The following is a 25,102-nucleotide window of genomic DNA, read 5'->3' as shown; positions in this document are numbered from 1 at the left end:
TTTTGCGCTGTTGCCCGGGCGGTGTCAGAGGAACCGTACATACTTTGATAATTCAGATGCCTATGGCGTTGATTGAGGAATCTCAGTCGCGTTAGGAATGGTGGTATTTGCCGTCATATTAACACAAGTTCATAGTAAAAGTACAAATAAGATGGTGATATATCCCCGTCCAGCCAAGACAACACGTACAGAGAAATATCCAAGCACTAAAATAACGCCATGAAAATGCTCCTGCGGCCATTTTCACACAATCCCCCGACTTATACCGTTACCTGGAACCCCAGAGGTGCTAATATCCGCTCTCGTGCAACCTTGTTGGCAACCAGGTTGCCCTTTTCCAGAGAAAGAGCACCAATTAGTGCGTAAAGTGTGTGCGCGAGGACGACTTCGACGCCAGATGCTTCGAGGTTTGTGGGCTGTTGGCCTGTATTAACAGAGTGCACGAGTTGGAGAAAAGATTGGCTGCAAAGAAGCTCACCTTTCGAGGGCACCATCTCAACACTTTTTCTAAATCATATTGCCGCGCAACCTCGGCAAGCTTCGACTTGTCCGTAAGGAGTCGCTTCGTGTTGATAGATAGGTTTTCTAACCCATTCAGCGCTGGGTGCTCGAATGGCTTCCGGCCATAACGGTCAGGGGCGGGCTGCCCATAGGTGTTCGGAGCGCTCTGCGCTAAAGCAAGAGAAGCCTGCAGCTGAACGATACGTTTCCCTGGCCGCGAGTCAATGTCAGCCTATGGATCTTCGCCGGCCCAGAATCGCCAAAAGACATGAGCGACAACATACCCAAGAAAGCCAAGCGGTCATTGAAGCCTCTTCGGCCCTGGTCGAAACTCTTGTGCGTCACTGCAAGCCATTTGACCTCGTCGGAGAGAACCTTGTCGCCGCTCTCGCCTAAGAAGCGAATGTAGAACTGGTCGAGAACCTGAGGGTCGGAGTTGACGGGAAAGTCGGGCCTTTTGGAGTCGAAGTGTAAGGAGAAAGGAGCCTTCGCGCGTGGGGGCGTGTACGACCATCGTGGCTTGTTTGTGTAGTCGACTGGTTCCTGCTCCGCGGGCGTTGAATAGTTGCGGCGAGAGAGAGGGAGCGCAAGCTGAGCCGGGCCAGAGGAGATGAGAGAGCGGCATGCGGAGCAGGAAGCGGTCCTGAATGCTCGTACCGGTAGCAATGAGGCCATGGCGTAAGGAGTGGTAGAATAGCAAAAGCAATTGATATGTCCGGGACTTTTCAGAATGGCCGGCGTGAATTCGCGATGTCTGGAAAGAATTCGGAGATGAGGCGCTAGTCCCAAACAGGTATAGCACCACCTTGTACCTTGAACGTCGGCTGCCACCAACTACACGCGGCGATCCCATGTATTCTGTACTTGTGCTACGCAGCAACAAAATTCTGGGCAAAGTCTATCGCTTAGTGTGCAATCACCTTGCTGAGCTGAAATTGTATTTATTTCACCCTTGACTGGCTAAATCATGTTCGGCTAGTCAGTGGGAAGGCCAACCAATGTCATTACTCCCGGGGTACTCTGTCCTCTCAACATCAATGGCAGATGTTCCGAATCCTACACCGCAATATAGTGTTGGCTTGAGGGGTGGAATCATACGCGAACCAACCCTGCCAGTGTTACTTCAGGCGCCATGAAAAGCTAACGCCCAATGAGGCCATGCAAATACGCGCAGTCAATGCCTGCAGATATGCGTAGAAAATCTACCCTGCCTATCGACGAGGTACTTTCTGAGGTGCAGGAACAGTGCATTCCCCCTTGCAATGTCTGGATTTTCTCAAACCTTGTCACTTGACCCCGTTGATGAAGAGAAGGCCGGCTAGAAGCGGTCTGTCAAATTTCGTACGTTTGACGCCGGGAGACATCCGGACCCAGCAGCAAACTCAACGTACGCTTCTAGAATATCGTCACAGTGGAAGAAGTCAACGTGACAGCCGACGGGGAATTATTGCCGTGTTCTGATCACCCTCAGGCATTCGCCACGGATGGTCGGGGTAACGAGGCGAAGCGAGGAAAGTGTAGATCGGGCCTGCTCCATTTTCGTGATGCTGCTGCTGTCTATCCAGTTGATGTTGAACTGCAAGGTTATATTTTGGCGTTCTAGATGTCCGGCTATGGAGCCCTGCTGAAACCAAGGCAGGATCCCAACCACTTGCGCATTGAGTGCAAGGATGATGAATTGTTGTTCTTCGAGGCGAGACATTATTCGAAAGAAGGCTCCTGGCATCTATTACCAGACGGTTCGCCTTGAGTATGTTCTTTTTTTGCGGCTGCTCGCAGATCTAACGCTGTTAATATCCCGACAACGAGCAGTTAGTAGCCGTGGGAGCCCGTGGGAGTCCGTGAGAGTTAATTCGAAGATAAATTGACAGGGAATGGATCTATCTCATACTCATACGACGATGTGAGAGACGCCAGCAAGGTCCCTCATATAACCGTTGTGCAACCCTTGGAGAGGGGGTACGGCATGCATCATGAAACCGTCCACGTGTTCGTGTTGCTTGCATTACACACCGTCTTTAGCTCACTAGAAGCCTGAGTCGTGCAGAAACTCCAACTCGCCTTCTTGAAGCTGCGGTATATCTGCCCTTTGCCAAAGCATACGGCTCGAAGGCCCGATAGGGTTAGTGAAGTCTTCCCGGCATGCCTGACAATGGCCCGTTGAAAAAGAATCCAAAGCAAACTTTCATGCCAAGGGCAGTTGAGAGCAAAAGCAGACGAAGATATAATCGGGAAGCTATACCCCCTAGACGCCTGTGGGTCATCTAGCATTTTGACCAGCGTCCGCTTCAGAGACGGACCACCCTGGAGCTTCCCCAGTATACCCGGGTCCGTGCACCTGATTACAAGAGACCCAGCTATGGAAAGCTCCTCGAATTGGTCCGGAGACGGTTGGTTTTAATAAAGTTTAGAGCCAGAGCGGCCCGATGATTCCGGGGAGCTATGGGCGGATCATTAAGGGCAAGGCTCGGTTTCAGAGACAAAAAGGATGGATGAAGCGGACAATGGGGTCCAAAGAATCCATAATGTTTCCACTATACGGCTCTCGTTGGCCAGCTGCCCGCCTGAAGAGCCCAATATGGACCAACCATTTGCATTCCTTTGCAAGTTATTTCTGCAACTAACCGAAGGTGTTAGGCGCGTGGTGTATTGAGCAGGCGTCTGCAGGCCTGAGCGGCAAGTAAAACGTATGATCTTGCATAGGCCTAACCTGTTAAGCCTCCTGAGGCAACAACCTTTGTAGCCCTGTCATGGCTGAAAATTTCTCTTGTAGTATATTGGCGGAGTAGGCCGGTAGGTACGTACGTAGCAAGCACCTTGTCTAACTCGCCTTCCGTCGGGCCCTTGCAGCAGGAGAAGGCCGCTTCGAACTTGACGCCATCTGAGTATGAAGATCGACTGAGAAATTGTCATATCCACGCAGTCTCTTCCCGTAAATCGGACGGGTGCTGTCGTCGGTTCTAGCGGTGTACAACTTGCTCAAGAGAAACAATCTCTTGAAGTCGTGGCTGCTTGGGGCTCTGGGGTTTAAATAGAGAGTTAGCCTGGGCTTGGAGTAGAGTTGAAAAAGTTTTTCGGATCACCGTGAAGTGCCTTTGTTCCTCCTCTCTATTCCTTACCACCAAGTCACTGTAGAGCCCGCTAGAAGCAGTGTGAACTTCATTCCGTCTCGCGGCAATATTTTCGTCATAATTCCCCGGAGAAGCGTCTTCTGCTCCAGCATATCATCTACATACACGATGGCGTCGGAATCAAACTCAACGATTTCCAACGTCGATATCATGCACCGCATCAGCATACGGCTCATCAGCTCGGACAATATGAACACCACAAGCCTTGATGATTTCTCCGTACAAGATCCGCCATCACCCCGACCCTACCCACCAAATCCACCAAACAGCCCAGCGTAAACAAGAGAGATTCAAATGGTCAGGTCGGGTTGGGGCTCTGGATTTCCATTGCAGGTAGATTAGTACGATCAATCATAGGTAATGTACCGACCTGGATCCCTTGGGAAAAGAGGAATTTGCAGAAGGTATTTTGGGAACTGACCATGACGAGCAGAACCGAGCGGTCAATAGGCCGCCTATACATCGAACAATAATACGAAACGGACTGATTATACCTGTACATCTGGATGTGGTTAATACGGAGGAGGATGGAGATTGGCAATGTTATGATCATGATTGCGAGCACATGAATGCGAACTGATAGACTGAGGATTGACCTTAGATTGATTGAAACCACTAGGGGCGGAAATCGATAATATGAATTTAGAGCTGGCACGGCCTGTAATCAATTTCAGAGAATTTCAGAAGTTGTGTTCCACACTAGTTTGTTCGTCAGCAATCATTGCAGAGTCCTGTTCAAATCATGTTAATCTGTTGATCGTTGAATTATGCTTGGTCGAAAACGAGTTTATTGTTACTCTGACGAAGCTTATCCACTTTTCCTCCTCCCTAACATACTTGAGATTTCACCTCATGAGCAAAAACGTGAGCTCTTCCAACTATACCGTAGCGGCCCCGTTAGCTCCTACAACCTATTGGTGAGATGGATCAACTGTAATTGACAATGTAAGAAAATGTGCATTCAAAGAGTACAAATGACCTGTATAGAATATATTGCAAGGAAATGTTTTAGAACGGCAAGAAACTTGTAGGTATGACAGACGGAATAGAATCACACATAAGCAAGGTAAAGAGCGCTAGCAATGCTCAGACCAACAACGGTCCAGCCGGTCTGGATAACCTGCTTGTTGGTGATACCACGACCAGTATCCCACATGAGGTGTCGGAGGCCGTTGAAGGAGTGGTAGGTGAACGGCAGAGCAGCTAGGGTCTTGAGGCTGAACTTGGCGGCCAAGGGCAGAGTAGCGAAAGAAGCGGCCAAGGAGGCAGACTCAAGGTGCCATCCAAACAAGGGAGCAGCGAGGTATGCAGTGGCGAAAATGTACAGAGGACCAGAAAGGATGATTCCGGTGACTCGGTGGAGGGCACTCATGTACCAAGTGATCTGGGGTCGGTAGATGGTAAGGTGGGGAGAGACGGGGCGGCGCAGACGCTGCTCGGCAAGGAGCTTAGCGGGATCGGAGGTGGTGGTGCTGGTGGCAGCGAATCTGGCCGTGATTGTTAGCATTCGTCCTTCCTATATGTTGTTTCTCTACGCGGTAGCAGCGATTCGAATGGGTTGTATATGACGTAGAATGCGAAGTCCCTTGGAATTGCGCAGCGACACGAAACTCCCAAAAACCCACTGTAACGGCAAAACATGGTCCGCTCACCTTGTCTGAATCTTCTGGACATTCCTTCCCATGGCAACCGCAGCGGGTGAGGCAGCGTTCATCAGGGACCAGCGCATGGCATAGGGCTGCTGGACAGCAACTGGGAGAAGTTAGAGGCGCCAATTACCGAACCCAGATATAAGGAGCACGTACGCCGTCGCAGCGACTGCTGAGCGACCTTCTGGGAGAGCATGACTGTTTTTTTTATGTCCGAAGCAACGACGAGGAAGCTGGAATCCAAGCGCGAAGGTGAAGTTCGTCCCAGAAGAAAGTGGCCTTGAATTCCCGATCTCTCGCAACGGCTCGGAATCACGGGGAGCACAACCTCGGGCTTAGACCAAGTCACGGGACTCCGCGTTTGGGCGCTTGTCCAATCACCGCGGCTGTATTACCAGCTGGAAGATCTTTCTTCCATATAGTCACGTGACTGTCTAACAGGCCAGCCATTTCTTTCGAGACTTTTGCTTTTCTTACTCTTCTCTCCCAAGGGACTCAGCCCACGTTGTCTACCTCATACGGGATGATGTCGACGTGCCCAGCGAAATCTCACTGGTTTCGGCATTCTGTCGCGACCGCAGAGGTTAATGAGTTACCTGAGAGGAAATTCATCCCGTCGTTAATCGCCCATTTCTTTCTTTCCATGAGAGGAAAGGGTTTCATATCAGGGTCACATCTCCGTAGATTATACTCCGTATGCCTATTATATTATACCTAGACACAATGCCCCTTTAGCATGCCGCCCGGTTGGCCCATGGGTGCAAAGTTAGCCCATACTCCTACCGTGTCCCTCTGCAGAAGAGCCTTGCTGTCAGAGAACGTCCCGCTTTAAATGCTTATCTGATAGACCACGTGAGGCAATGCAAACTAGAATCCAAAGCCATAACTGCTTCTAGGAACCAGAGCTCAAATTGGCTTTGTTCAGACGCGGTTTCACCGTTCGCTGATTTGCACGTTGTGCCTCAATAATCACCATAATCAGTACACTTCTTTTGTGCTTGCCTAGATACTATTCGGATATATGGCATCATTGACCAATTCCCGGAATAACCATGCGTTTGCTATAAGCTATCAAGAATATAATCACAAAGCCGTTTGACTGCTAGCATCATCGGTTACTCAGTGCTAAATCAGCTAACTCCAAGCAGTCAAAGATGGGTGGTATAAATATAGTATATGGCTGCACGGTATCTTTGCAGGCGCTTTTCCCCTCTTTCAGTAAACACCCCCAGTCCGCGGTGCTTTTCTCTCAACAAACTCGACACCCAGCTCATCGGCCATGGCAAGCAAAACCGGACTGAATATCCTCCGCCAGAGGACAGTTGTGGACTGCGACACATTGAATGAAGAAGGTACACATCATTCTTTGTTGACTCCACCATTTTGTCCTTTCAAGCTCAGAATCAACAAAGGACGAGAAATAAAATAACCTTTCGCAGTTGCCAGGACTCTAGGCCCATTCCAAGACTGTACTTCCAATCAGGTACGTGCATATATTGGCCATAAAGCGCAGAAATTTGTCTGATGATCTAGGCTATCGCATTCGCGGAGCTCTCGAAACCAGAGCATGCGGCTCTAATCAAGGCCTCCATCGAAGAGTCATCAAAGCTTGCTCCACGCTTCCCAGGGATTGATCCTTACGAACTAGCTATCGAAATAGCGGTCAGTTGTAGACTCGCTTCGTGGAATTGAGAACATTGGGTACTGACATGGTCCACAGACGGTTAAGCTGGCATTGAAGATGGTTCCCCATATCCGGGGATATGTCCACGTCCAAACGAACCCTTTTTATTCATACTCAACGGAGAAGACGGTAGCAAATGCTTTCAGTAAGTTGCTTAGCGGTGAATATGCCTGACGCAAGCTCGGAGTCACTGGTGAATCTAGGGATCGTCCAGATCTTCCGGTGTTTGTCTCCAAACATTGATACTGCGCGGATTTGTATCAAGGTACCGAGTACATGGGAGGGCTTGATAGCGTGTCGGACCATTGAGATGGCGGCCGTTCGTACGCTGGCCACGACTTTATTCACGTTTGTGCAGGCCGCTCTCGCTGCAGAGGTTGGCTGCACATACATTGCACCATACGTCAACCAGCTTAAAGTCCATTTCGAGTCGGGGTAGGTCTTAGTTGGCATTTACCACGGTTAAGCTTAATTAACATTGCGTTTGTTAGACTCGTGGACTCGCAAAAATTGCTGCCCCTCTGTGTCTCGGCCCAGAGCTACTACGAGGCCACTGGCGTTAGGACACAAGTCCTGCCCGCAAGTTTGACGTCTACCGACGAAATCTTTGCCCTAGCCGGCGCTCATCATATCACGATAGCTCCTGGCCTGTTGCAGCAGCTTTCGTTACCTGTCTCTGGCCCTTTACCCGCGTCTTTGTTCGACTCTGAACCGCCGAGTCCAAGCCCCGAGATAATCTCTTATGTCAATGACGAAGCTGGATATCGGATAGCGTTCAGTCGTTCGGAGAACGGAGCGGGCGAAAAAAAGCTCATACAGGTATGTTTGAACCATTCTAGGCGGTGAGGTCAATGCTTATAACTCCAGGCTATCAATATATTCTGTGATATGCAGAACAAGTTGATGCAGCTTTTCAAGGATCAGAAACAAGCGGATTGAAGAAGAGGAATACCGGGGATTAACCGTTTATCCCAGAGCAGGACTATACCATTGCAATATACCAGCGTTTCGCATAGTTCAAATTTTGGTAATACAGACGCATTTTTGATCGGCATGTAAACGAAGTGACCATCAATGGCTGTGGCCCACTAATTCCGAGATGGATTTGTTGCTACGTCATCGGTCTCAAACCGGAGTGCGTCGTCAGAGGCTGCGTGTCCATAAGAGGTACTAAGCACCGGGAGCTTGGCATCATCTAAATTTTGCCCGAGCCTCTGTCAAGAAGGAGAGAGGAGAGGGCTTCGTAGTATTTTTGTTAACCAGAATACCTATAGCAGTACGCTGAGTACAGAGTGCGGAATTGATCAGATAAGACTCAGCCTGTGGCAGCGGAGCCGTCGGGAGAAGACAAGCCACCCGAACCGTCAATCGCAGTCAGCGCATGCCGGCTCGTCTTTGCCGGATGACGGCGTAGTACTGTAGTTGGAGGATTCATATACGGCCGACGTAGACGGCCAGTCAACTTCATCTGATTTCAATTCGTTTCGGTCCCTGGCTTTCTAAAAACAAGCAACTTCCCCTCATTCTGCACTTGCAGGTACCTAGACTCGACTCAACAACTCGATGTGACTGATGAGCTAGGACCCGTTGAAACAGCACAGTGTCCTCGACAGGTCGACGAATCAAATCTAGTCGCACTATCTTCTGCAATTCCTCCTTACGAGCTACTACGGGCAGCTACTAGTCACTGAAGCCGTGGTGGTGGTTGTGCCTTCAAGTCCGTCACGGGGAAGCAATGCCGCTGACGCAGCCCCTGTGGTGCAGGGTCCATCCATCACCACCAACACCAGCTTCAGGACTCGTCCGTCGTTCCATCTTGAGAGCTAGACCCCGGCTGACTCGTCCTCCACTTGCGCGTTCTTCTCCGACTCAATTCCGAGTTCTACGCACAACGGCCACGTCGCCCGCTCGTACTGCTTCAAAAAGTCCATCGTATTCCCCTCCCCTTTCCTCCAATGTCCGCGCCCGACCCCTTCCGCCGCTATCCCTATTGACCACCTCATCAACCACAACAATAACGCCCAGCACCGCACTTCCGGTCATGGCGACGCAAACGAGAGAATATGGTGGCCATGACCACCACCATCATCATCATCATCATCACCACCACCACCATGGAAACGCCTACCTAACTTCAACAAATACGCACGATGCTGGTGTTCGCATCACACGTTTGGGCTTGGTTGCGAATCTCGCGATGGCTATTGGGAAGTTTATTGGTGGCTATGTTTTCCACTCGCAGGCTTTGATTGCGGACGCTTACCATGCGTTGACGGATCTGGTCTCAGACTTCCTTACTCTGGGTACTGTTGCGTGGTCGCTGAAGCCTCCGAGCGAACGGTTTCCGAACGGCTACGGGAAGATTGAGAGTATTGGTGCGCTGGGCGTGAGCGGACTTCTGCTCGCTGGCGGTGTGTTCATGGGTTTGAATTCTGGGCAGGTCTTGCTCGATCAGTTCTTCCCTGAGGCAGCGCAGGCGATCTCTCATCTGGATCTGGGACACGGCCACTCTCACAGCCATGGGGTAGACGTTCTTGGACCTAGCATTCATGCTGCCTGGCTTGCGGCAGGCTCCATTGTTGTGAAGGAGTGGCTCTATCATGCGAGTGAGTTTCTGCGCTAGGTTCTTTACAAATGAAACTATGCTAACCACTATCTCCCAACCAGCGATGAAAATCGCAATTGAACGCAAATCGTCCGTCCTAGCGTCGAACGCTGTCCACCACCGAGTCGATTCCCTCACCAGCATTGTCGCTCTATTCACCATTGGCGGAACCTACCTTTTCCAAGACGCCTCCTGGCTGGATCCCGTAGGCGGCCTACTCATTTCGCTCATGGTTATCAAGGCTGGATGGGGTAATACTCGTACGTCGCTTCTCGAATTGGCAGACACAACGGTCGATGATGAAATCAAGACTGCCGTGCATAAGGCTGCCGCCAAAGCTCTTAGTACCATCAACGAAGGCGGCCTTATCAAGATCCGGGACGTACAAGGCATGAAGTCAGGACAGAACTACCTCATGGATGTTGAACTGGCCGTTCCGGGAGCGTGGTCTGTGCAGCGGTCTCGGGAGATCGAAGAAAAGGTTCGCTCGACTGTTGGGACCAGTCTTCGCGGGGTCAAGCGAGTCAAGATCCGCTTCATCCCTCTCGAGCAGGAGAACCTGGACTTTTCCGAGGAGTTCATTCCGCCTGATGTTAGCAGCCAAGCGAACATGGAGCCTGAGGATGGTGTGGAAGAAGAAGCGCACAAGGAGCACGAGACCCGGAAAAGGCGATAGATGGAATTGTTGCACTACCGACAGGTCAAGTCATGGGATTGGATTTCTCTTCGCCTAACTCCATTTGATGGAGCTATGGTTGTATTTTGGCTTGATACCCGAAGAGTGCAGGAAGCCAGCCAAGGATAGATAATAGGGCAGCATTGGAAGAATAGCCCTGGTCAACCAAGGGCAACGGCGGATGGCGTTATAGGAAGGCTTCTATTATTTCTATATTATACCAAGATGACGGTCTGGACATGTACAAGCAATGTATAAACACCCGTTATTAAAATCGAAACCTAAAGATAAATCTGGATTCTGGAAGAGTCTGTGGTAGTAGCGCTGCGCTTGTAGCCGACAGCTGGGGCTTGGACTCGGTTGATTTCACAGCGGAACTGCGGTGGATGGATCCAGACTTGTAGGGTGATCGATATTAACCGGTTAAAGGCAAATTACCGGCCCCCCTCATTGATTCTCTGGTTCATTGTTCGAAGATATGCAGCTGAACCAAGCACATACAACAGTATATCGCTAGCAACTCGAAATACAGCTTCCTACCTACGTCGCTTGTCAAAGAGCCTGTATAATGCGGTGGCAGTTACGTATCAGTTACCTAAACCAAGGACCCCAGTGTGGGTGACATCAGCCGCGGATCACCCCGCGAAGGAGAAGGTCCTGACTATAGCGGGGTGGAGGGATGGATCGATCATCGTCTGGTTCAGTGGAAAAGAGGATAAATTCCAGAAAAGCCAATTCGGTGAAGCTGGCGTTTATCTCCAGCAGAAAAAAGTAATCTGTGTGCGGTGTTTATAAGCTGTTAGCCCATCCCTCTTCTACCAAATTTGCCGTTCTCTCCTTCGCTTCAGCAGGTGCTGCGACCAGAGCTGTCATTCCAAGATCGCCAGAGCCATAATTAGCATATCTTACATAAACTGTCTATTTGGATTGAACACCGGAGCTCAGAGCTCCTAGATACTCGCCGTCCTTCCCACACCGCAAGACCAACTCAGCCAAAATGTCCTCGCGCTCCTCTTCTCCCCCCAAAGGGCCCCTCTACATCGGTTTCGACCTCTCCACTCAGCAGCTCAAAGGCCTTGTCGTCAACTCCGACCTCAAAGTCGTCTACTTGTCCATCTTCGACTTCGACGCCGACTCCCAAGGCTTCCCCATCAAGAAGGGCGTGCTCACCAACGAGGCGGAGCACGAGGTCTTTGCGCCGGTCGCGCTCTGGCTTCAGGCCCTGGACAATGTTCTTGATGGCTTGAAGAAGCAGGGGCTCGACTTTAGTCTTGTTCGCGGGATCAGTGGTGCGGGGCAGCAGCACGGGAGCGTTTATTGGGGGCAGGATGCGGAGAAATTGTTGAATGGCTTGGACGCGGGGAAGAGACTGCAGGAGCAGCTCGAGGGCGCGTTTTCGCACCCGTATAGTCCGAACTGGCAGGATTCGAGTACGCAGAAGGAGTGCGACGAGTTTGACGAGTATCTCGGTGGCGCGGACAAGTTGGCCGAGGCGACGGGGAGCAAGGCGCATCATGTAAGCTCTCATTTCCCCATATGGCTGGGTTGTTGTGGCTGGGCCAGTGCTGACGGTGTGTAGAGGTTTACTGGTCCCCAGATTCTGAGATTCCAGAAGAAGTACCCGGATGTGTACAAGAAAACGTCGAGGATCTCTCTGGTGTCGTCTTTCCTGGCCTCGTTGTTCCTCGGCCATATCGCGCCTCTTGATATTTCCGACGTCTGCGGTATGAACCTGTGGAATATCCACAAAGGCGCCTACGATGAAGATCTTCTGAAGCTTTGCGCGGGCCCGCATGGCGTCGAGGACCTCAAGCGCAAGCTCGGCGATGTCCCTGAAGACGGAGGCATCGACCTGGGCAAGGTGCACCGCTACTACGTCGACCGCTACGGGTTCAGTCCGGAGTGCACAGTCATTCCATCCACAGGCGACAACCCAGCCACGATCCTTGCCCTACCTTTACGACCATCCGACGCAATGGTCTCACTAGGAACCTCAACCACCTTCCTCATGTCGACCCCAAGCTACAAAGCTGATCCTGCAACCCATTTCTTCAACCACCCGACTACCCCAGGGCTCTACATGTTTATGCTGTGCTACAAGAACGGCGGGCTCGCGCGCGAAAAGATCCGCGACGCAATCAACGATGCAAAGAACGAGAAGAACCCATCCAACCCGTGGGCAAATTTCGACTCCGTTGCTTTACAAACACCGCCCCTAGGCCAGACCTCGCCTTCCGACCCCATGAAGATGGGCCTCTTCTTCCCCCGCCCCGAAATCGTCCCTAACCTCCGCGCCGGCCAGTGGCTCTTCAACTACGACCCCTCCACTGGCAACCTAACCGAAACGCCCAACGGCGAAGGCTGGAACAGACCCGCCGATGAAGCGCGCGCCATCATCGAATCCCAAATGCTCTCTCTCCGTCTCCGCTCGCGCGGCCTTACATCTTCCCCCGGTGGCGACATCCCCGCCCAGCCGCGTCGCGTATACCTCGTCGGCGGCGGGTCGAAGAACAAGACCATCGCGAAGATCGCCGGCGAGATTCTCGGTGGTAGTGAGGGCGTGTACAAGCTTGAGATTGGAGATAATGCGTGTGCGCTGGGCGCTGCGTATAAGGCTGTTTGGGCGCTTGAGAGGAAGAAAGATCAGACCTTCGAGGATTTGATCGGGGCGAGATGGCACGAGGAGGAGTTCATTGAGAAGATTGCGGACGGGTATCAGAAGGAGGCGTTCGAAAGGTATGGGAAGGCTGTCGAGGGGTTTGAGAAGATGGAGCAGCGGGTTTTGGAGCAGGAGGGAAGGAAATAGGTGACGATTGCAAATAGACTTTCTACATATAAGCTTAATACATGGTTGACCCGGCCTCCCATTCTACTAATATCTCTGCCGCTTTCTGAACCCGGACTTTTTTTTTTTTATCACATAAGTATTCGTCTAATATTATCTGCCAGAATATACCTATCACTATTGTACGCCAGAGCATGGGCTTGGCTGGGGTAAACGTAGCTTCTCAAAATGGTTAGGGTAGACTCCGCACTCCAAACGGCAAATGACTGCCGGTTTTAATGTTTTATCCGCCTACACTATGGTAGATGGGGCCTTTCTCTTCTCATTATCCAATCTGTAGATATCTAGAAAGGATGATTGCTTTCTACAACTATGGGTTCCGTCGTTGAACTGGCCAGCAGAGAAGCTGATGGCTCTCCCCAGGATGCTTCTCCGCAAACAGATGAAACGGAGCAAGAGCATCCTACCTGGTGAGTCACCCCCGCATCAAAAAGAGGCCGGGTAAACTGATAGATGAGCTAGGAAATATGCCTCGGTCGTAGCCGCCGGTTTCTCGGTGATGTTCACGACGTGCGCATTCATCTTCTCCTATGGAGTCTACCAGTCTCTTTACGAAGAGATGGCCGAGGCTGAAGGCACCCCTTTTACCGGGAGCTCAACCGCCCTCATCAATCTGGTGGGAATCTTAGCCATCGCATTAATGTCTATGGGCGGACCATTCGCAATGCACTGGTCAAAAATCTACTCGCCACAGGCTGTCATCATCGCCGGAGGCTGGGTCTTCGGCATCGCATATATCCTGTCGAGCTTTGGGCAGGCGCTATGGCATTTTGCGTTGACGCAGGGAGTCCTCCTGGGTATTGGCACATGTCTGGCATATGTGCCTACCATGAGCGTTGCCCCGACATGGTTCGATCAGCGGCGTGGTCTCGCCATGGGCGTGATTATCTCGGGATCTGCAGTTGGGGGCATGGTTTGGCCTCCTGCTCTCCGAGCCATGATAACACATCTGGGGTTTAGGAATGCGCTCCGCATCTCGGGTTGTATCTCCCTAACACTCGTCCCTGTCGCCGGGTATGCTCTCCGCTGGGAGCCCAAGTTCCACGAGCAAGTTCGTCTCCAGACGCAGGGCCTACGGCGACGCAGTGGTTGGATAAAAGCGCCCATGGTGAACTACCGCGTTGCCCGTTCGAAACGATTTCTGGCCCAGGCTCTGGGGTGTTTTCTGCAGTCGGCTGGATACTCAACCCCGTTGTTCTTCTATGCCGCGTACGCTAGCACGTTGGGCTACAGTTCCACGACAGCGGCTAACTTCATCACTCTGAACAATGCCTCCAATTTTGTCTCGCGTATCGCCATCGGCTACGGTGCCGACCGATACGGACGCATCAACGCCCTGGTTGTCACGACGCTGCTGAGCGCGGTGGCCGTCTTCGCCTTTTGGATCCCATCCATGTTCCACACGCCAGAGGCCGGCGTGCCTAAGTCTAGTGCTGACGGACTCTTTATCGTGTTTACTATCCTGTACGGTGCATTTGCTAGTGCATATATTTCGCTTTTTCCGGCCTCTTTGATCGAGCTCTTTGGTGTGCAGCACTTTACCAGTGTCAATGGTGCTTTGTATTTGATTCGTGGCATGGGCGCCCTTATCGGTACCCCGTTAACCGGCATGTTGATCCCGAAGGACGCCCTTACTTCGTCGTATATTTATGAACGGGCTGGCATAGTGGTGGGCGTGTTGTTGGTGGCTGCAACGTTGGCTTGTCTTTGGGTGCGAATCGAGGCGAGCTTAGGGTCATCGTGGAAATGGAGAATGTAATTAAGCATACTAAAACCATGAGGATCAATGCGAACTGTTCTCTGCCAGAAACTTGCCCCTTGGCTTCTCTTTGAAGGCCTTTATACCTAGGGTGTACACTTGGTGCCTAATATCTAAGGCTACATATTCCCGTTTGGGTCGGACCCAACGGTCAACACACAATCACAAATTCGAAGCAAAAAAAAAAGGCGAAATAAAATGGCATGTTCTGAAAAGCAGTGGAATTATTTAGTGACGACCATCTTCAAATTATCCATTCATAATTAGCAGCCAGCTGGGTCTGCAAAGAGAATTGCTCATCTTTTTGCTGGACACTTTAATAAAAGTACTGGGCCCTGGTGTAAAGCAAAGGTGCCGAAACCACCGCCCAACCCTCAGAGCAACTCAGCCTCTCCATAATTCAATCCACCTACTGTTCCTGTATTACTTTTTGTCCAGCCAAAATCAAGTTATGAACCGATAGACCGTTTTCTTTTTTCAAATGATATGACCATTTGCCGCCATCTTGAATTTCTCCAGATCTTCGCTTGATTACAGCCAGTTTTTACCCCCCTCGTGATAATTTTCGCTTTCGGGGTCCCGCAAAGACTCTGAAGGCAGCCGGGCCGGTTCGACAATGGAAGAGCAGGTAAGGACACCAGGAAAGATGTCTTTTGCTTCTTGAGAGATAATGCACTTCATTTCGAAAACATTGAAGCGAAAAAGAAGAGACCTTTCGAGATTTCAACCCCGCCGTCCCCTCGTGTGCCCCTCTTCAACCATGACGCATGTCATAATTTGCACCCCCAAAATGAACACCAGCAATCCTAACTGATGTCTAATCTGCTAGGTAGCAAACGCCATAGAAATCGCCGGGAACCCTACCTCCGACAGCACCCTCAAAGCGCAAGCCTTCGACTACCTTAACCAGCTCCGCACCGATCCCTCAGGCTGGCAGGTCTGCCTTTCGCTCTTCACCAAAGACCCGCCACAGTCTCACTTCATCCGCCATGTGTCGTTAGAGGTCGTCAATAGTGCTGCCCAGGCTGGCTTAATTGACCTCCAGTCGCTTGGGTTCGTCCGGGACAGGCTGCTGGCGTATCTGCGGCAAGTCTACGGCCGGGAGGGTTCGAATCCCGACCCGCCAAACATTCAGAATAAGATTGCCCAGACCATCACCTTTCTCTTTTCCGCGCTCTACGGAAATGGCTGGGAGTCGTTCTTTGACGACCTCCTGAGCCTCACATACAAGTCGCCTTCGAGCACGACCCGGGACAACCCGCTCGGTATCATCTTCTACCTCCGGGTTATAAACTCCATACACGATGAGATAGGTGATGTACTGGTTTCTCGGTCTCGAGCGGAACAAGAGCGGGCGAACGCGCTGAAGGATTTGATCCGGGTGAGAGATATGCAGAAGATCGCTAGTTCGTGGCAAGAGATATTATCGCAGTGGATGGATGGCGATGATCTCATCGTTGAGATGTCCCTCAAGGCCGTTGGGAGCTGGGTGAGCTGGATTGATATCGGTCTGGTGGTGAATCAGACGATGCTTGACCTGCTTTTCCAACAGCTTGGCCGTGCGCAAAAGGCGGAGCTCCGAGAAGGCGAGGACAAAGTGCGGGATGCGGCCGTTGATGTCTTTACGGAGATTATTGGCAAGAAGATGAAGGCCGAGGACAAGATTGATATGATCGCCTTCCTGAACCTGGATAATGTCGTGGGCCAGATCTCGTCCAGCCCTCCGCTGTACGCCAACCGATTCACCTCCAAATACGACACCGATCTCGCAGAAACGGTTGCAAAGCTAGTCAACACCACGGTGACTGATATCGTACGCGCTTTGGAGCAGGAAACAGTGTCGGCGCAGTGCAAGGAGAAGGCCAATGGTTTATTACAGGTCTTCCTTCCTCACATCCTGCGGTACTTCTCCGATGAGTACGACGAAGTTTGCTCTACTGTCATACCGTGCGTGAGCGATTTGCTTTCATACTTGCGAAAGATGGCCAAGTCCAACCCATCCGTTGCTTCCCAGCATTCATCTATACTCCTTCCGATCCTCAAGGCGATCATCCAGAAAATGCGGTACGATGAAACCGCCTCCTGGGGCGACGACGACGATCAGACTGACGAGGCTGAGTTCCAGGAGCTTCGCAAGCGCCTTGGCACCCTGCAGCAGATTGTCGCGGCCGTCGATGAGAGACTCTACATGGAAGCAGTCTCAGAAGTCGTGGCCACCACATTCGAGAACATGCGCCAATCGGGAACTCAGCTGGACTGGAGGGACTTGGATCTTGCATTGCATGAGATGTACCTGTTCGGAGACTCTGCTACTAAGAGTGGAAGTCTTTACAACAAGGGGCAGCCTAGTGGCCCGTCTGCGGAGAGGCTGGTTGAGATGATGCTGCGCATGGTCGAGTCGGACATCCGATCCTTTACCCATCCGGCAACGCAACTACAGTACATGGAAATCTGTGTTCGCTACAGCTCCTTTTTCCACACTCATACTCACTTGATTCCCGGTGTCCTGGAGAGCTTCCTTCAACTTGCCCATCACCCAATGAAAAAGGTCAAAACCCGAGCGTGGTACTTGTTCCAGCGCCTGGTTAAACAACTACGGGCTTATATTGACAACGTGGCCCAGACCGTCGTCGAAGCCCTGGGCGATTTACTGGTTATCCAAGCCGAGTTGCCCTCGGAAAGCTCCGACGGCGACGAAATGTCCTCGGAGGACCATGAAGGGTCTACCGATGCTGTTTTCAACAGTCAACTTTACCTATTTGAGGCCGTCGGTATTATCTGCTCGATTCCCACCATACCCGCGGACAAGCAGGTTCTCTACGCGCAATCCGTGCTGTCTCCTGTGTTTGTGGATATGGAAAAAAACCTGGGCTCGGCCAAATCGGGAGACGCGCGAGCCGTGCTTCAAATACACCACGACATCATGGCGCTTGGTACACTCGCAAGAGGCTTCTCAGACTGGCAGCCCGGCACCAGCTCCCCTGCCGCGCAGCTCCCGGCGCCCGAGGTTTCAGAGGCGTTCAGCCAGGTGTCTGAAGCCACCCTTGTCGCTTTGGAGTCTCTTAAAGCCTCATTTGACATTCGGACAGCGTCTCGATTCGCGTTCTCGCGACTGATCGGGGTTCTTGGGTCCCGAATCCTCCCCCAGCTTCCCCGATGGATTGATGGTCTCTTGACCCAAACATCGTCGCGGGACGAGATGGCGCTCTTCCTGCGCCTGCTCGACCAGGTTATCTTCGGCTTCAAGGGCGAAATCTACAATATCCTTGATGCGCTGTTGATGCCATTCCTGCAACGGGTGTTTAGCGGAATCGCGGACCCGACTTCGGGTACTGATGACGAGATCCACCTGGCGGAGTTAAAGCGGGAGTATCTCAATTTCTTGCTCGCCGTTCTGAACAATGATCTCGGTGCCGTCATCATCAGCGAACGTAAGTTTTGTGCTTTGACTGTTCCTTTCCCCTTTTTTATCCACTAACTAGTTTGATAGGCAACCAACCCATGTTCGACACGGTCATTACGACAATAGAGCACTTCGCCAAAGATGCCGAGGATTTCACGACCGCCAAGATGGCGTTCAGCGTGCTGTCTAGGATGGGCAGCGCCTGGGGCGGTCCGGACATCGCACCAGCAGCATCAAACGGCCCCGGCGCTTCGCAAGTCGCGCTTCCAGGTTTCGGCCAGTTCATGATTACCCGCTTCTCTCCTCTGTGCTGGGCGCTCCCCGCCACCCCGTCCTTCAACGCAAAGGACGCGCAAGCAAAACAAGTTCTCGCTGAAGCAGGAGGTCTGCAGCGGACCATCTACAGCAAGATGGGGATGGAGTACATCGAATACCTGCGGGACCGCGAGCTGCCTGGCATGGGCATGGGAGCAGACCTGGTGGAAGAGTATGTGGGCACACTGAGCCGGCTGGACCTGAGGGGGTTCCGGCAGTTCTTTCCGGTATGCTCGCATCAAGCCCGTTGGGAAAGAGATCTGTCGCTAACATCACACGTACGACCTGCAGCAATTCATCCAACGATTGAGCGCATGAGCATACCCGTCATCTATACATAACCGTTCCACTTACCATTTCCTCGATTTACTTCCCATTTCCCTTGGTTTATTTCCCCGCTTCCATTCTATTAGATATCCCCTCGGTTTGGTTTGATGACTGATGTTTCCCTCTTCCTCTCTCCCCAATCTCTCTCTGTCGGCGGCCCACCTGTCATACTGATTCTCGTACCTCTGACGCACGGACTGCCATGATCGATGAATACATGGGACTCGGATAAAAGGTATATAGTTTGGGAGGCATTTGCATGTATTGGCGTTGATGTGCAGAGTATTTCTCAGTGTGAGCACGAGAAAGCAGATAAGTAGGAAAAGAAGAATAGGAATGTATGTAGCAATTGCGCTAGAAGTTGGAATTCTTGGGACAATTATGGTAGCCGTGGTGGCCGTGGTACCCCTGACAGCTGTGCAGCTGTGTAGCTGCGGCCGCCGTGGTAGCCACCTAGTATGATCTCGTTGGGATCCGTGCTTGGCTGGTGCTTATATTGAGTGGAGACTCTATAGTGGACCTAGTGGGGGTCGCTGTCGGCGTCCGTAGCGGGCGAGCAAGCTACTTTAAAGTTTCAGAACCACCATGATCAAGGAACACTCCAGGCGAACCTGGAACCCAGTCTCTTGCTCCAGTGTCTCGCTACCTATCAGCGTATCCGGAGTAATTGCTGTCTTCAAGCCGAACCCGCCCTCGCAAGGCTACAGCCAATCGCCTGGCTTCGTACTCGGGGAGGCTGAGCTCTAGTGTTGCAGTAATGACGAGGATCCGGACATGCCGGATGCTGATGCCTGACCGACGATTCACAAGGCTGAGGATAAATGGGCAACTGGTCGTATGACCAGGAAGGAAGTGTGCTGGAGATGGGGGGTGACAGTACAAGATACTGCTAGCAATGTATGATTCTACGTACAAGTCTAGATAGAGCGGGCAAAGCACAGCTAGAGGAGCAAACGGACGGCGACGAGGGCAGGGGCAGAAGGCAGCACAGGGACTCCCATGCAACATGATGACGGCAGCTGCGCCCACCGGCCCTTTGCCCATGCTTATTTTCCTCACGTTGACTATTACTATAGTTTTCGGTCTGTCCGCTGGTGCCCGTGCTCGTTCTGATCCGTAGTCCACGTCCCCGCGTCTTCTTCCTTCCCATTCCAGCACCGTGGACGACCATCCCATCTTTTCCTCTTATCCTTTCCACGATTATTCCTAGACCACAAGAATGGGCGCCTTTAAGAATTTCATCGAGCCCGGCGGTCAGTACGATCCTCTTCCCATCGTTCCTGTCTTACAGGGATGTGGATGTTGATGTTGACTCTGTTGACACTGTCTTCCTACTAGCCATCGTTGCTATTTTCACGGCTACCACCCTATACAATCGCCGCCGCCGTCAACCGTCGAGCCCCTCAGATCCTCCCTCTACCGAATCGCCCTTGCTTCCGGACCCAGTTGTTGCGAAGACTCCTGATGAAAATGGCTACTTCCGCTCAGTCGAGAATAGGCGAACGGTCCAGTCACGGGTCCTCGCGCGGTTCCCTTTTCTGATAGAGATATGGTACTGGTTGCTTATCTACTGGGTACGTTATGCTTGCGGGACGGTGGTGGTTGGGTAGACTTACAGGTGCAGGTCTACCAGGGTCTGCGTGCAATCTCGGCGCGAGCCATTGCCGGCCATGATGCCATCTTCGCCAGAGCGGAGCATCATGCCCTTCAGATCCTCGCTCTGGAACATATCCTTCACATTGACGTCGAGCTGGCTATTCAGAAGTTCGTCCTTACCAAAGCGCCCTGGCTCATGCCCTTCCTGGCCCGAGTGTACTACTCGCACATCGTCCTCGGCGTCGTCTTCTTCGCCTACACCTATACCTTCTTGAAACGTGAACCCTTCCAGGCGATCCGCCGGACGTTGGCCTTTGAGAATGTGATTGCCTTCGTTATCATCACTCTATGGCGGTGCACGCCTCCGCGTCTTCTTCCGGAAGAGTACGGGTTCGTCGACGTGCTGCACAGCAACCACGGCGGTTCTGCTTGGACGCAGAACAAGTTCCAGCTCACTATCGCGGCCATGCCGTCGTTGCATTTCGGTAACTCGATGTTCATCGCGCTGTGTCTGATCCGGTTCAGCCCGCATTGGTACCTCCGCGCCATTGCGCCGGTATGGCCGACGCTCATGGCTTTTACGATCGTTGCGACGGCGAACCATTTCGTTCTCGACGCTGTGGTCGGGGCGTGTGTGGTTCTTGTAGCGTACCGTTTCAATTATGTCATGTTGGGTCTTCTACCGGTGGAGAGGGCCCTCTTCAAGCTGTTGCGGCTGGAGAAGCCGTAAGTGTATATATAAATACCTGTATCAATACACTTCAATACACTGGCATCGATTATCTGGCATTCCAGCCGCCAAGGTATCGAATACGGAGTGTGATCGCTGGTTCAATGATGGGGTCCAATAGTCCCGCTGTATGAAAGTACCTAGGCACATGGAGTTGGAGAACCCGGGATCCGGTTGAGGTAGAAATTAGCACTCAGGATCCGATCCGAGCCCGTCGCCCCATGTCCAGCCCTATCTACTCCGTGCATGCCCAGGCTAGACTGCTCGGCTCGGTGAGACACTTGGGATTGGGGACACTCCTTCTCCTCAGTCTCCCCTCACGCGGTTCCGAAGTTTGCCGAGTGGTGCGGAGAACTTACATGGATGCATTACGAGCATAATCATGTATCGCTCGGTAAGTTTGCTGGACAACTAGACTTTTGGGCATTTAGATGCAGCCGATATACTCCATGCGTTGTCATTTCTGACAGCAGATAATTGTTAATGCTCAGAGTGTATGCATGGACTATCGAGCACTACCGAGCACGACCGAGCACTACATAGGATTATTGACTGTAAATATGACAATGCAATCATGTGCGGCTGACTGACTAAGCGGCGATCTCGGCGTCAAGTCCGACTTACAGTATTAGTGTATTTATTTGTGTACGACTCGGGTAATATCGAGAGGCGGTGAGCGCGTGACCACTGGATCGAAGCCGATGCCGGGCTCGACGCTGGTTCGACATTGGAACCTCATACAGAGCACGGAGTGGTTAGTCATGGCTGGTACCTAGGGTCCCTGGGTCGGTCAGGCGCTATTATCCGATTGTCTGGTTATTATGACAAGGGGCAAATAACAGGAAAAAAAAGAAAAAAAAATTCTTTACAATATTGATCGAATCAATTCAAAGAAACAGAAAAAAGCAAAGACAAATTGGCCACGTTCCTTCGTAGAGATTCTATTATTATATGGTTAGAGTATCACCTGATGAAAATTTTATTTTATCTAAACTCCAGACAAGAGATTCGGAGATGAAAACGCTTGTCAGTTGCTGATCCATCTCTCCCCCATAGTCCGTATTACTCTTATTTCTCCCATATTCTCCCTTCTCCACACCGTGACTCGCACTCTCCCAACCCCTTCCCTTTGTCGGGTTTCCTGTTTGTGTCCTCTTTTGCTCCGTCGGTCTTTACTATATTCTATTTGTTTCTTTTCTCTCTTGGATTCCCTAGACTGGTGCTCTGCATAGAGGGTAGACTTTTTTCTTCTTTTCTACTTCGTTATGACCATGACAGGCGTGAAAGAAGCTGTCAAAGAGTCCTTGGTCGGCACTACCGTCGACGAGCCGTCCCTGTCCAAGCAGGTCAAGGCCCACTTCATCAAGCACGCCCGCAAGGATGAGGCCACTGGTGAGCTGTACATGACTGAAGCAGACTTCGTCGACGCGATCGCTCCGAAACATGAAGACTACGTGAGTTTCCACACCCCGATGTGTCATGCCCTGACCGAACGGCTAATTGACATGGATCTCCAGCACAAAATCAAGCGTGAACACTACGGAATCCTCTTCAGAGTCGCAGACAGCCGCCGGACCGGCCGAATCAACATTCACGAATGGGCTACCTTCGAGAACCTGCTTGCGAAACCTGACGCCGAGTACGAGATCGCCTTCCGACTTTTCGACACCGACGGGACGGGCACGGTCAAGTGGGAGACCTTCCAGAAGCTATACAATGAGAACAAGACGAAAGAGAGCATACCCTTTGATTGGAACTCCGAGTGGGCGGCGTTATATACGGGGAAGAAGAAGACCCGGCATGACATGACATACCCCCAGTTCGCGCAGATGCTTCGAGGCCTGCAAGGCGAGCGCATCCGACAAGCCTTCCATGTGTTTGACAAGGACGGCGACGGGTACATTGAGCCGGAGGAATTCCAGCGTATCATCCTTGAGACGTCGAAACACAAGCTGTCGGACTATGTGCTGGAGCATCTTCCGAGCCTGTGCAACATCTCCGCGGGAACGAAGATTTCGTATGCCACCGTGCGTGCCTTCCAGAATGTTATGCGGGAGATGGACATGATTGATTTGATTATTCGCGAGGCGACGGATAAGAGTGAGGATGGTAAGATCACGCGCTCGGATTTCCTGAACGCCGCGGCGCGTCTGACGCGGTTTTCGCTGTTCACGCCGATGGAGGCGGATATCCTGTTCCACTTTGCTGGGCTTGATGCGCCGTCTGGTCGCCTTTCGCAAAAGGATTTCTCCAAGGTCATTGATGCGTCATGGCGCATTCCTGTTGCCGCCGCCGAGCAGGCGATTACCACTGCTGCCGGTGCTGCGCACAAGGCCGCCGATGCCGGGAAATCCATGCTCCACGGTGTCTTGGAGTCTGTTCACCATTTCGCTCTTGGCAGTTTAGCTGGTGCTTTTGGCGCGTTCATGGTCTACCCCATTGACCTTGTCAAGACACGTATGCAGAACCAGCGGTCCAGCCGTGTTGGTGAAAGACTGTACAATAACTCCATCGACTGCGCGCGCAAGGTCATCCGGAACGAGGGTTTCGCCGGTCTGTACTCGGGTGTTATCCCTCAGCTGATCGGTGTTGCTCCGGAGAAGGCGATCAAGCTCACTGTCAACGATCTCGTCCGTGGATACTTCGCTGGCAAGCAGAACGGCAAGCTCAAGACCTGGCAGGAGGTTCTCGCTGGTGGTTCCGCGGGCGCTTGCCAAGTTGTACGTACACGCCTCCTTATACTTTCAAACTGAAGCGTACTAACTGTATCCATAGGTCTTCACTAACCCCCTTGAGATCGTCAAGATTCGCCTTCAAGTCCAAGGTGAAATTGCGAAAAATGCCGGCGTGGAAGGCGCTGCCCCGCGTCGCTCCGCCCTCTGGATTGTCAGGAACCTCGGTCTCGTCGGCCTCTACAAGGGCGCCAGCGCCTGTCTCCTCCGCGACGTCCCCTTCTCCGCCATCTACTTCCCCACCTACTCGCATCTGAAATCCGACTTCTTCGGCGAGTCCCGCACACACAAGCTCGGCGTGCTGCAGCTGCTCACCGCCGGCGCTATTGCTGGTATGCCCGCCGCGTACCTGACGACCCCCTGTGACGTAATCAAGACCAGGCTGCAGGTCGAAGCGCGCAAAGGCGAAAAGGCATACACCGGTCTCCGCCACGCCGCGGTCACAATATTCAAGGACGAGGGTTTCAAGGCGTTCTTTAAGGGCGGACCAGCTCGTATCTTGCGTTCATCGCCGCAATTCGGCTTCACGCTCGCTGCGTACGAGGTCCTGCAGAAATGGCTGCCTATGCCGGGGTCTGAACATGATGTTTCGCCGACGGGTCAGGTGGAGCCTGGTGTTGGCGTTCCAGTTGCCAAGGAGCCGCTGCCTTATCTGAGGAGCAGAAATGCGCTCAAACTTATTCTGGATCTCGACGAGAATATTGGCCGCCTGCCGATTCCCGATAAGGAGCGGTGGCCGAAGTTCATGAGGCCTGCTGCAGGTGCTGAAAAATAGACTGCATAGATGCGATTGGACGTTGATGTGTTGTGTTGTTGATTTACTAGCGTTGCGATGATTTGGATTTCTTCTCACTTGGGATTGGATTGCTTTGAGGATACATTTTCTTTGTCTCATACACCCGCCCTGTCATTTTCATTACCATGTCTTTGTTTTCTTCTCATCTTACTGAGTAGATATACACTACACCACGCCATGTACTAAAAGCTACCATGAGCACCTCTCTAGATAGATAGATTGGGACTGGGAGTGAGGAGGGGTGACCGACCGACTACAGTACCGTGTCATGCTATATCATATCATTTGTTCAGACTTTACTTGTTGTGCAATTAAGGTAGAGGCATTGTCTTGCTGGTATTTGAGAGATAAAT

At 51.9% G+C, this 25,102-nt stretch overlaps 9 protein-coding genes across 9 annotated transcripts; 7 read left to right on the top strand and 2 right to left on the bottom strand.

Moving 5' to 3' along the window:
- Window positions 1–90: 90 nt before the first annotated feature.
- Window positions 91–1,219, bottom strand: BDW70DRAFT_137996 (mitochondrial 54S ribosomal protein mL57). Its single transcript, XM_073737139.1, has 3 exons — window positions 786–1,219; window positions 479–711; window positions 91–416 (listed from the first exon to the last, which is right to left on the bottom strand). The coding sequence occupies exons 1-3, from the start codon at window positions 1,174–1,176 to the stop codon at window positions 261–263; spliced, it is 780 nt and encodes a 259-aa protein (XP_073595030.1). The 5' UTR covers window positions 1,177–1,219; the 3' UTR covers window positions 91–260.
- Window positions 1,220–4,465: 3,246 nt separating this feature from the next.
- Window positions 4,466–5,557, bottom strand: BDW70DRAFT_137994 (succinate dehydrogenase cytochrome b560 subunit). Its single transcript, XM_073737138.1, has 3 exons — window positions 5,438–5,557; window positions 5,285–5,384; window positions 4,466–5,119 (listed from the first exon to the last, which is right to left on the bottom strand). The coding sequence occupies exons 1-3, from the start codon at window positions 5,475–5,477 to the stop codon at window positions 4,684–4,686; spliced, it is 576 nt and encodes a 191-aa protein (XP_073595029.1). The 5' UTR covers window positions 5,478–5,557; the 3' UTR covers window positions 4,466–4,683.
- A 723-nt stretch (window positions 5,558–6,280) lies between these two features.
- BDW70DRAFT_68764 (transaldolase family protein) lies at window positions 6,281–7,959 on the top strand. The gene is made up of 7 exons (XM_073744585.1): window positions 6,281–6,633; window positions 6,721–6,764; window positions 6,815–6,943; window positions 7,002–7,110; window positions 7,169–7,400; window positions 7,457–7,784; window positions 7,833–7,959. The coding sequence occupies exons 1-7, from the start codon at window positions 6,561–6,563 to the stop codon at window positions 7,902–7,904; spliced, it is 987 nt and encodes a 328-aa protein (XP_073595028.1). The 5' UTR covers window positions 6,281–6,560; the 3' UTR covers window positions 7,905–7,959.
- A 498-nt stretch (window positions 7,960–8,457) lies between these two features.
- BDW70DRAFT_137990 (cation diffusion facilitator family transporter) lies at window positions 8,458–10,503 on the top strand. The gene is made up of 2 exons (XM_073737137.1): window positions 8,458–9,571; window positions 9,633–10,503. Exons 1-2 carry the CDS (start codon window positions 8,701–8,703, stop codon window positions 10,244–10,246), a joined length of 1,485 nt encoding a protein of 494 aa, XP_073595027.1. The 5' UTR covers window positions 8,458–8,700; the 3' UTR covers window positions 10,247–10,503.
- Window positions 10,504–10,668: 165 nt separating this feature from the next.
- BDW70DRAFT_168954 (xylulokinase) lies at window positions 10,669–13,052 on the top strand (the record flags this gene model as incomplete). The annotated part of the gene is made up of 2 exons (XM_073742586.1): window positions 10,669–11,762; window positions 11,826–13,052. The coding sequence occupies exons 1-2, from the start codon at window positions 11,244–11,246 to the stop codon at window positions 13,050–13,052; spliced, it is 1,746 nt and encodes a 581-aa protein (XP_073595026.1). The 5' UTR covers window positions 10,669–11,243.
- Window positions 13,053–13,403: 351 nt separating this feature from the next.
- Window positions 13,404–14,850, top strand: BDW70DRAFT_150994 (major facilitator superfamily domain-containing protein; the record flags this gene model as incomplete). The annotated part of the gene is made up of 2 exons (XM_073739240.1): window positions 13,404–13,501; window positions 13,554–14,850. 2 exons carry the CDS (start codon window positions 13,404–13,406, stop codon window positions 14,848–14,850), a joined length of 1,395 nt encoding a protein of 464 aa, XP_073595025.1.
- A 398-nt stretch (window positions 14,851–15,248) lies between these two features.
- Window positions 15,249–18,936, top strand: BDW70DRAFT_68738 (Ran GTPase-binding protein LOS1). Its single transcript, XM_073744584.1, has 4 exons — window positions 15,249–15,478; window positions 15,680–18,281; window positions 18,341–18,795; window positions 18,860–18,936. The coding sequence occupies exons 1-4, from the start codon at window positions 15,467–15,469 to the stop codon at window positions 18,884–18,886; spliced, it is 3,096 nt and encodes a 1,031-aa protein (XP_073595024.1). The 5' UTR covers window positions 15,249–15,466; the 3' UTR covers window positions 18,887–18,936.
- An 806-nt stretch (window positions 18,937–19,742) lies between these two features.
- On the top strand, window positions 19,743–21,804 carry BDW70DRAFT_137985 (phosphatase PAP2 family protein). The gene is made up of 3 exons (XM_073737136.1): window positions 19,743–20,148; window positions 20,234–20,469; window positions 20,520–21,804. Exons 1-3 carry the CDS (start codon window positions 20,115–20,117, stop codon window positions 21,219–21,221), a joined length of 972 nt encoding a protein of 323 aa, XP_073595023.1. The 5' UTR covers window positions 19,743–20,114; the 3' UTR covers window positions 21,222–21,804.
- A 440-nt stretch (window positions 21,805–22,244) lies between these two features.
- BDW70DRAFT_68713 (citrin) lies at window positions 22,245–25,102 on the top strand. Its single transcript, XM_073744583.1, has 3 exons — window positions 22,245–22,675; window positions 22,739–23,941; window positions 23,997–25,102. The coding sequence occupies exons 1-3, from the start codon at window positions 22,487–22,489 to the stop codon at window positions 24,726–24,728; spliced, it is 2,124 nt and encodes a 707-aa protein (XP_073595022.1). The 5' UTR covers window positions 22,245–22,486; the 3' UTR covers window positions 24,729–25,102.

This window comes from Aspergillus foveolatus (genome assembly GCF_047715535.1).
Source record: "Aspergillus foveolatus strain CBS 279.81 unplaced genomic scaffold BDW70scaffold_31, whole genome shotgun sequence".
Classification (NCBI taxonomy): domain Eukaryota; kingdom Fungi; phylum Ascomycota; class Eurotiomycetes; order Eurotiales; family Aspergillaceae; genus Aspergillus; species Aspergillus foveolatus.
Note: the sequence above shows the minus strand (reverse complement) of the source record. Positions and strands in the feature narration are given on the sequence as shown.

What these genes read in the sequence shown, in the direction of transcription:
- BDW70DRAFT_68713 (XM_073744583.1), top strand. Translation starts at nt 22,487, where the DNA reads ATGACCATGACAGGCGTGAAAGAAGCTGTCAAAGAGTCCTTGGTCGGC. An exon ending in CTCCGAAACATGAAGACTAC is followed by an intron (nt 22,676 to 22,738) that starts GTGAGTTTCCAC and finishes ATGGATCTCCAG; the next exon opens with CACAAAATCAAGCGTGAACA. An exon ending in CCGCGGGCGCTTGCCAAGTT is followed by an intron (nt 23,942 to 23,996) that starts GTACGTACACGC and finishes CTGTATCCATAG; the next exon opens with GTCTTCACTAACCCCCTTGA.
- BDW70DRAFT_137985 (XM_073737136.1), top strand. Translation starts at nt 20,115, where the DNA reads ATGGGCGCCTTTAAGAATTTCATCGAGCCCGGCG. An exon ending in GAATTTCATCGAGCCCGGCG is followed by an intron (nt 20,149 to 20,233) that starts GTCAGTACGATC and finishes TCTTCCTACTAG; the next exon opens with CCATCGTTGCTATTTTCACG. An exon ending in ACTGGTTGCTTATCTACTGG is followed by an intron (nt 20,470 to 20,519) that starts GTACGTTATGCT and finishes TTACAGGTGCAG; the next exon opens with GTCTACCAGGGTCTGCGTGC.
- BDW70DRAFT_68738 (XM_073744584.1), top strand. An exon ending in TGCCGTCATCATCAGCGAAC is followed by an intron (nt 18,282 to 18,340) that starts GTAAGTTTTGTG and finishes CTAGTTTGATAG; the next exon opens with GCAACCAACCCATGTTCGAC. An exon ending in GGTTCCGGCAGTTCTTTCCG is followed by an intron (nt 18,796 to 18,859) that starts GTATGCTCGCAT and finishes TACGACCTGCAG; the next exon opens with CAATTCATCCAACGATTGAG.
- BDW70DRAFT_137994 (XM_073737138.1), bottom strand. Translation starts at nt 5,477, where the DNA reads ATGCTCTCCCAGAAGGTCGCTCAGCAGTCGCTGCGACGGC. An exon ending in TCAGCAGTCGCTGCGACGGC is followed by an intron (nt 5,385 to 5,437) that starts GTACGTGCTCCT and finishes AACTTCTCCCAG; the next exon opens with TTGCTGTCCAGCAGCCCTAT. An exon ending in GTCCAGAAGATTCAGACAAG is followed by an intron (nt 5,120 to 5,284) that starts GTGAGCGGACCA and finishes AATCACGGCCAG; the next exon opens with ATTCGCTGCCACCAGCACCA.
- BDW70DRAFT_68764 (XM_073744585.1), top strand. Translation starts at nt 6,561, where the DNA reads ATGGCAAGCAAAACCGGACTGAATATCCTCCGCCAGAGGACAGTTGTG. An exon ending in CGACACATTGAATGAAGAAG is followed by an intron (nt 6,634 to 6,720) that starts GTACACATCATT and finishes AACCTTTCGCAG; the next exon opens with TTGCCAGGACTCTAGGCCCA. An exon ending in GCGAAAAAAAGCTCATACAG is followed by an intron (nt 7,785 to 7,832) that starts GTATGTTTGAAC and finishes TTATAACTCCAG; the next exon opens with GCTATCAATATATTCTGTGA.
- BDW70DRAFT_137990 (XM_073737137.1), top strand. Translation starts at nt 8,701, where the DNA reads ATGCCGCTGACGCAGCCCCTGTGGTGCAGGGTCCATCCATCACCACCA. An exon ending in GGAGTGGCTCTATCATGCGA is followed by an intron (nt 9,572 to 9,632) that starts GTGAGTTTCTGC and finishes TCTCCCAACCAG; the next exon opens with CGATGAAAATCGCAATTGAA.
- BDW70DRAFT_137996 (XM_073737139.1), bottom strand. Translation starts at nt 1,176, where the DNA reads ATGGCCTCATTGCTACCGGTACGAGCATTCAGGACCGCTTCCTGCTCC. An exon ending in TGACCGCTTGGCTTTCTTGG is followed by an intron (nt 712 to 785) that starts GTATGTTGTCGC and finishes ACTCGCGGCCAG; the next exon opens with GGAAACGTATCGTTCAGCTG. An exon ending in TGAGATGGTGCCCTCGAAAG is followed by an intron (nt 417 to 478) that starts GTGAGCTTCTTT and finishes ACAGGCCAACAG; the next exon opens with CCCACAAACCTCGAAGCATC.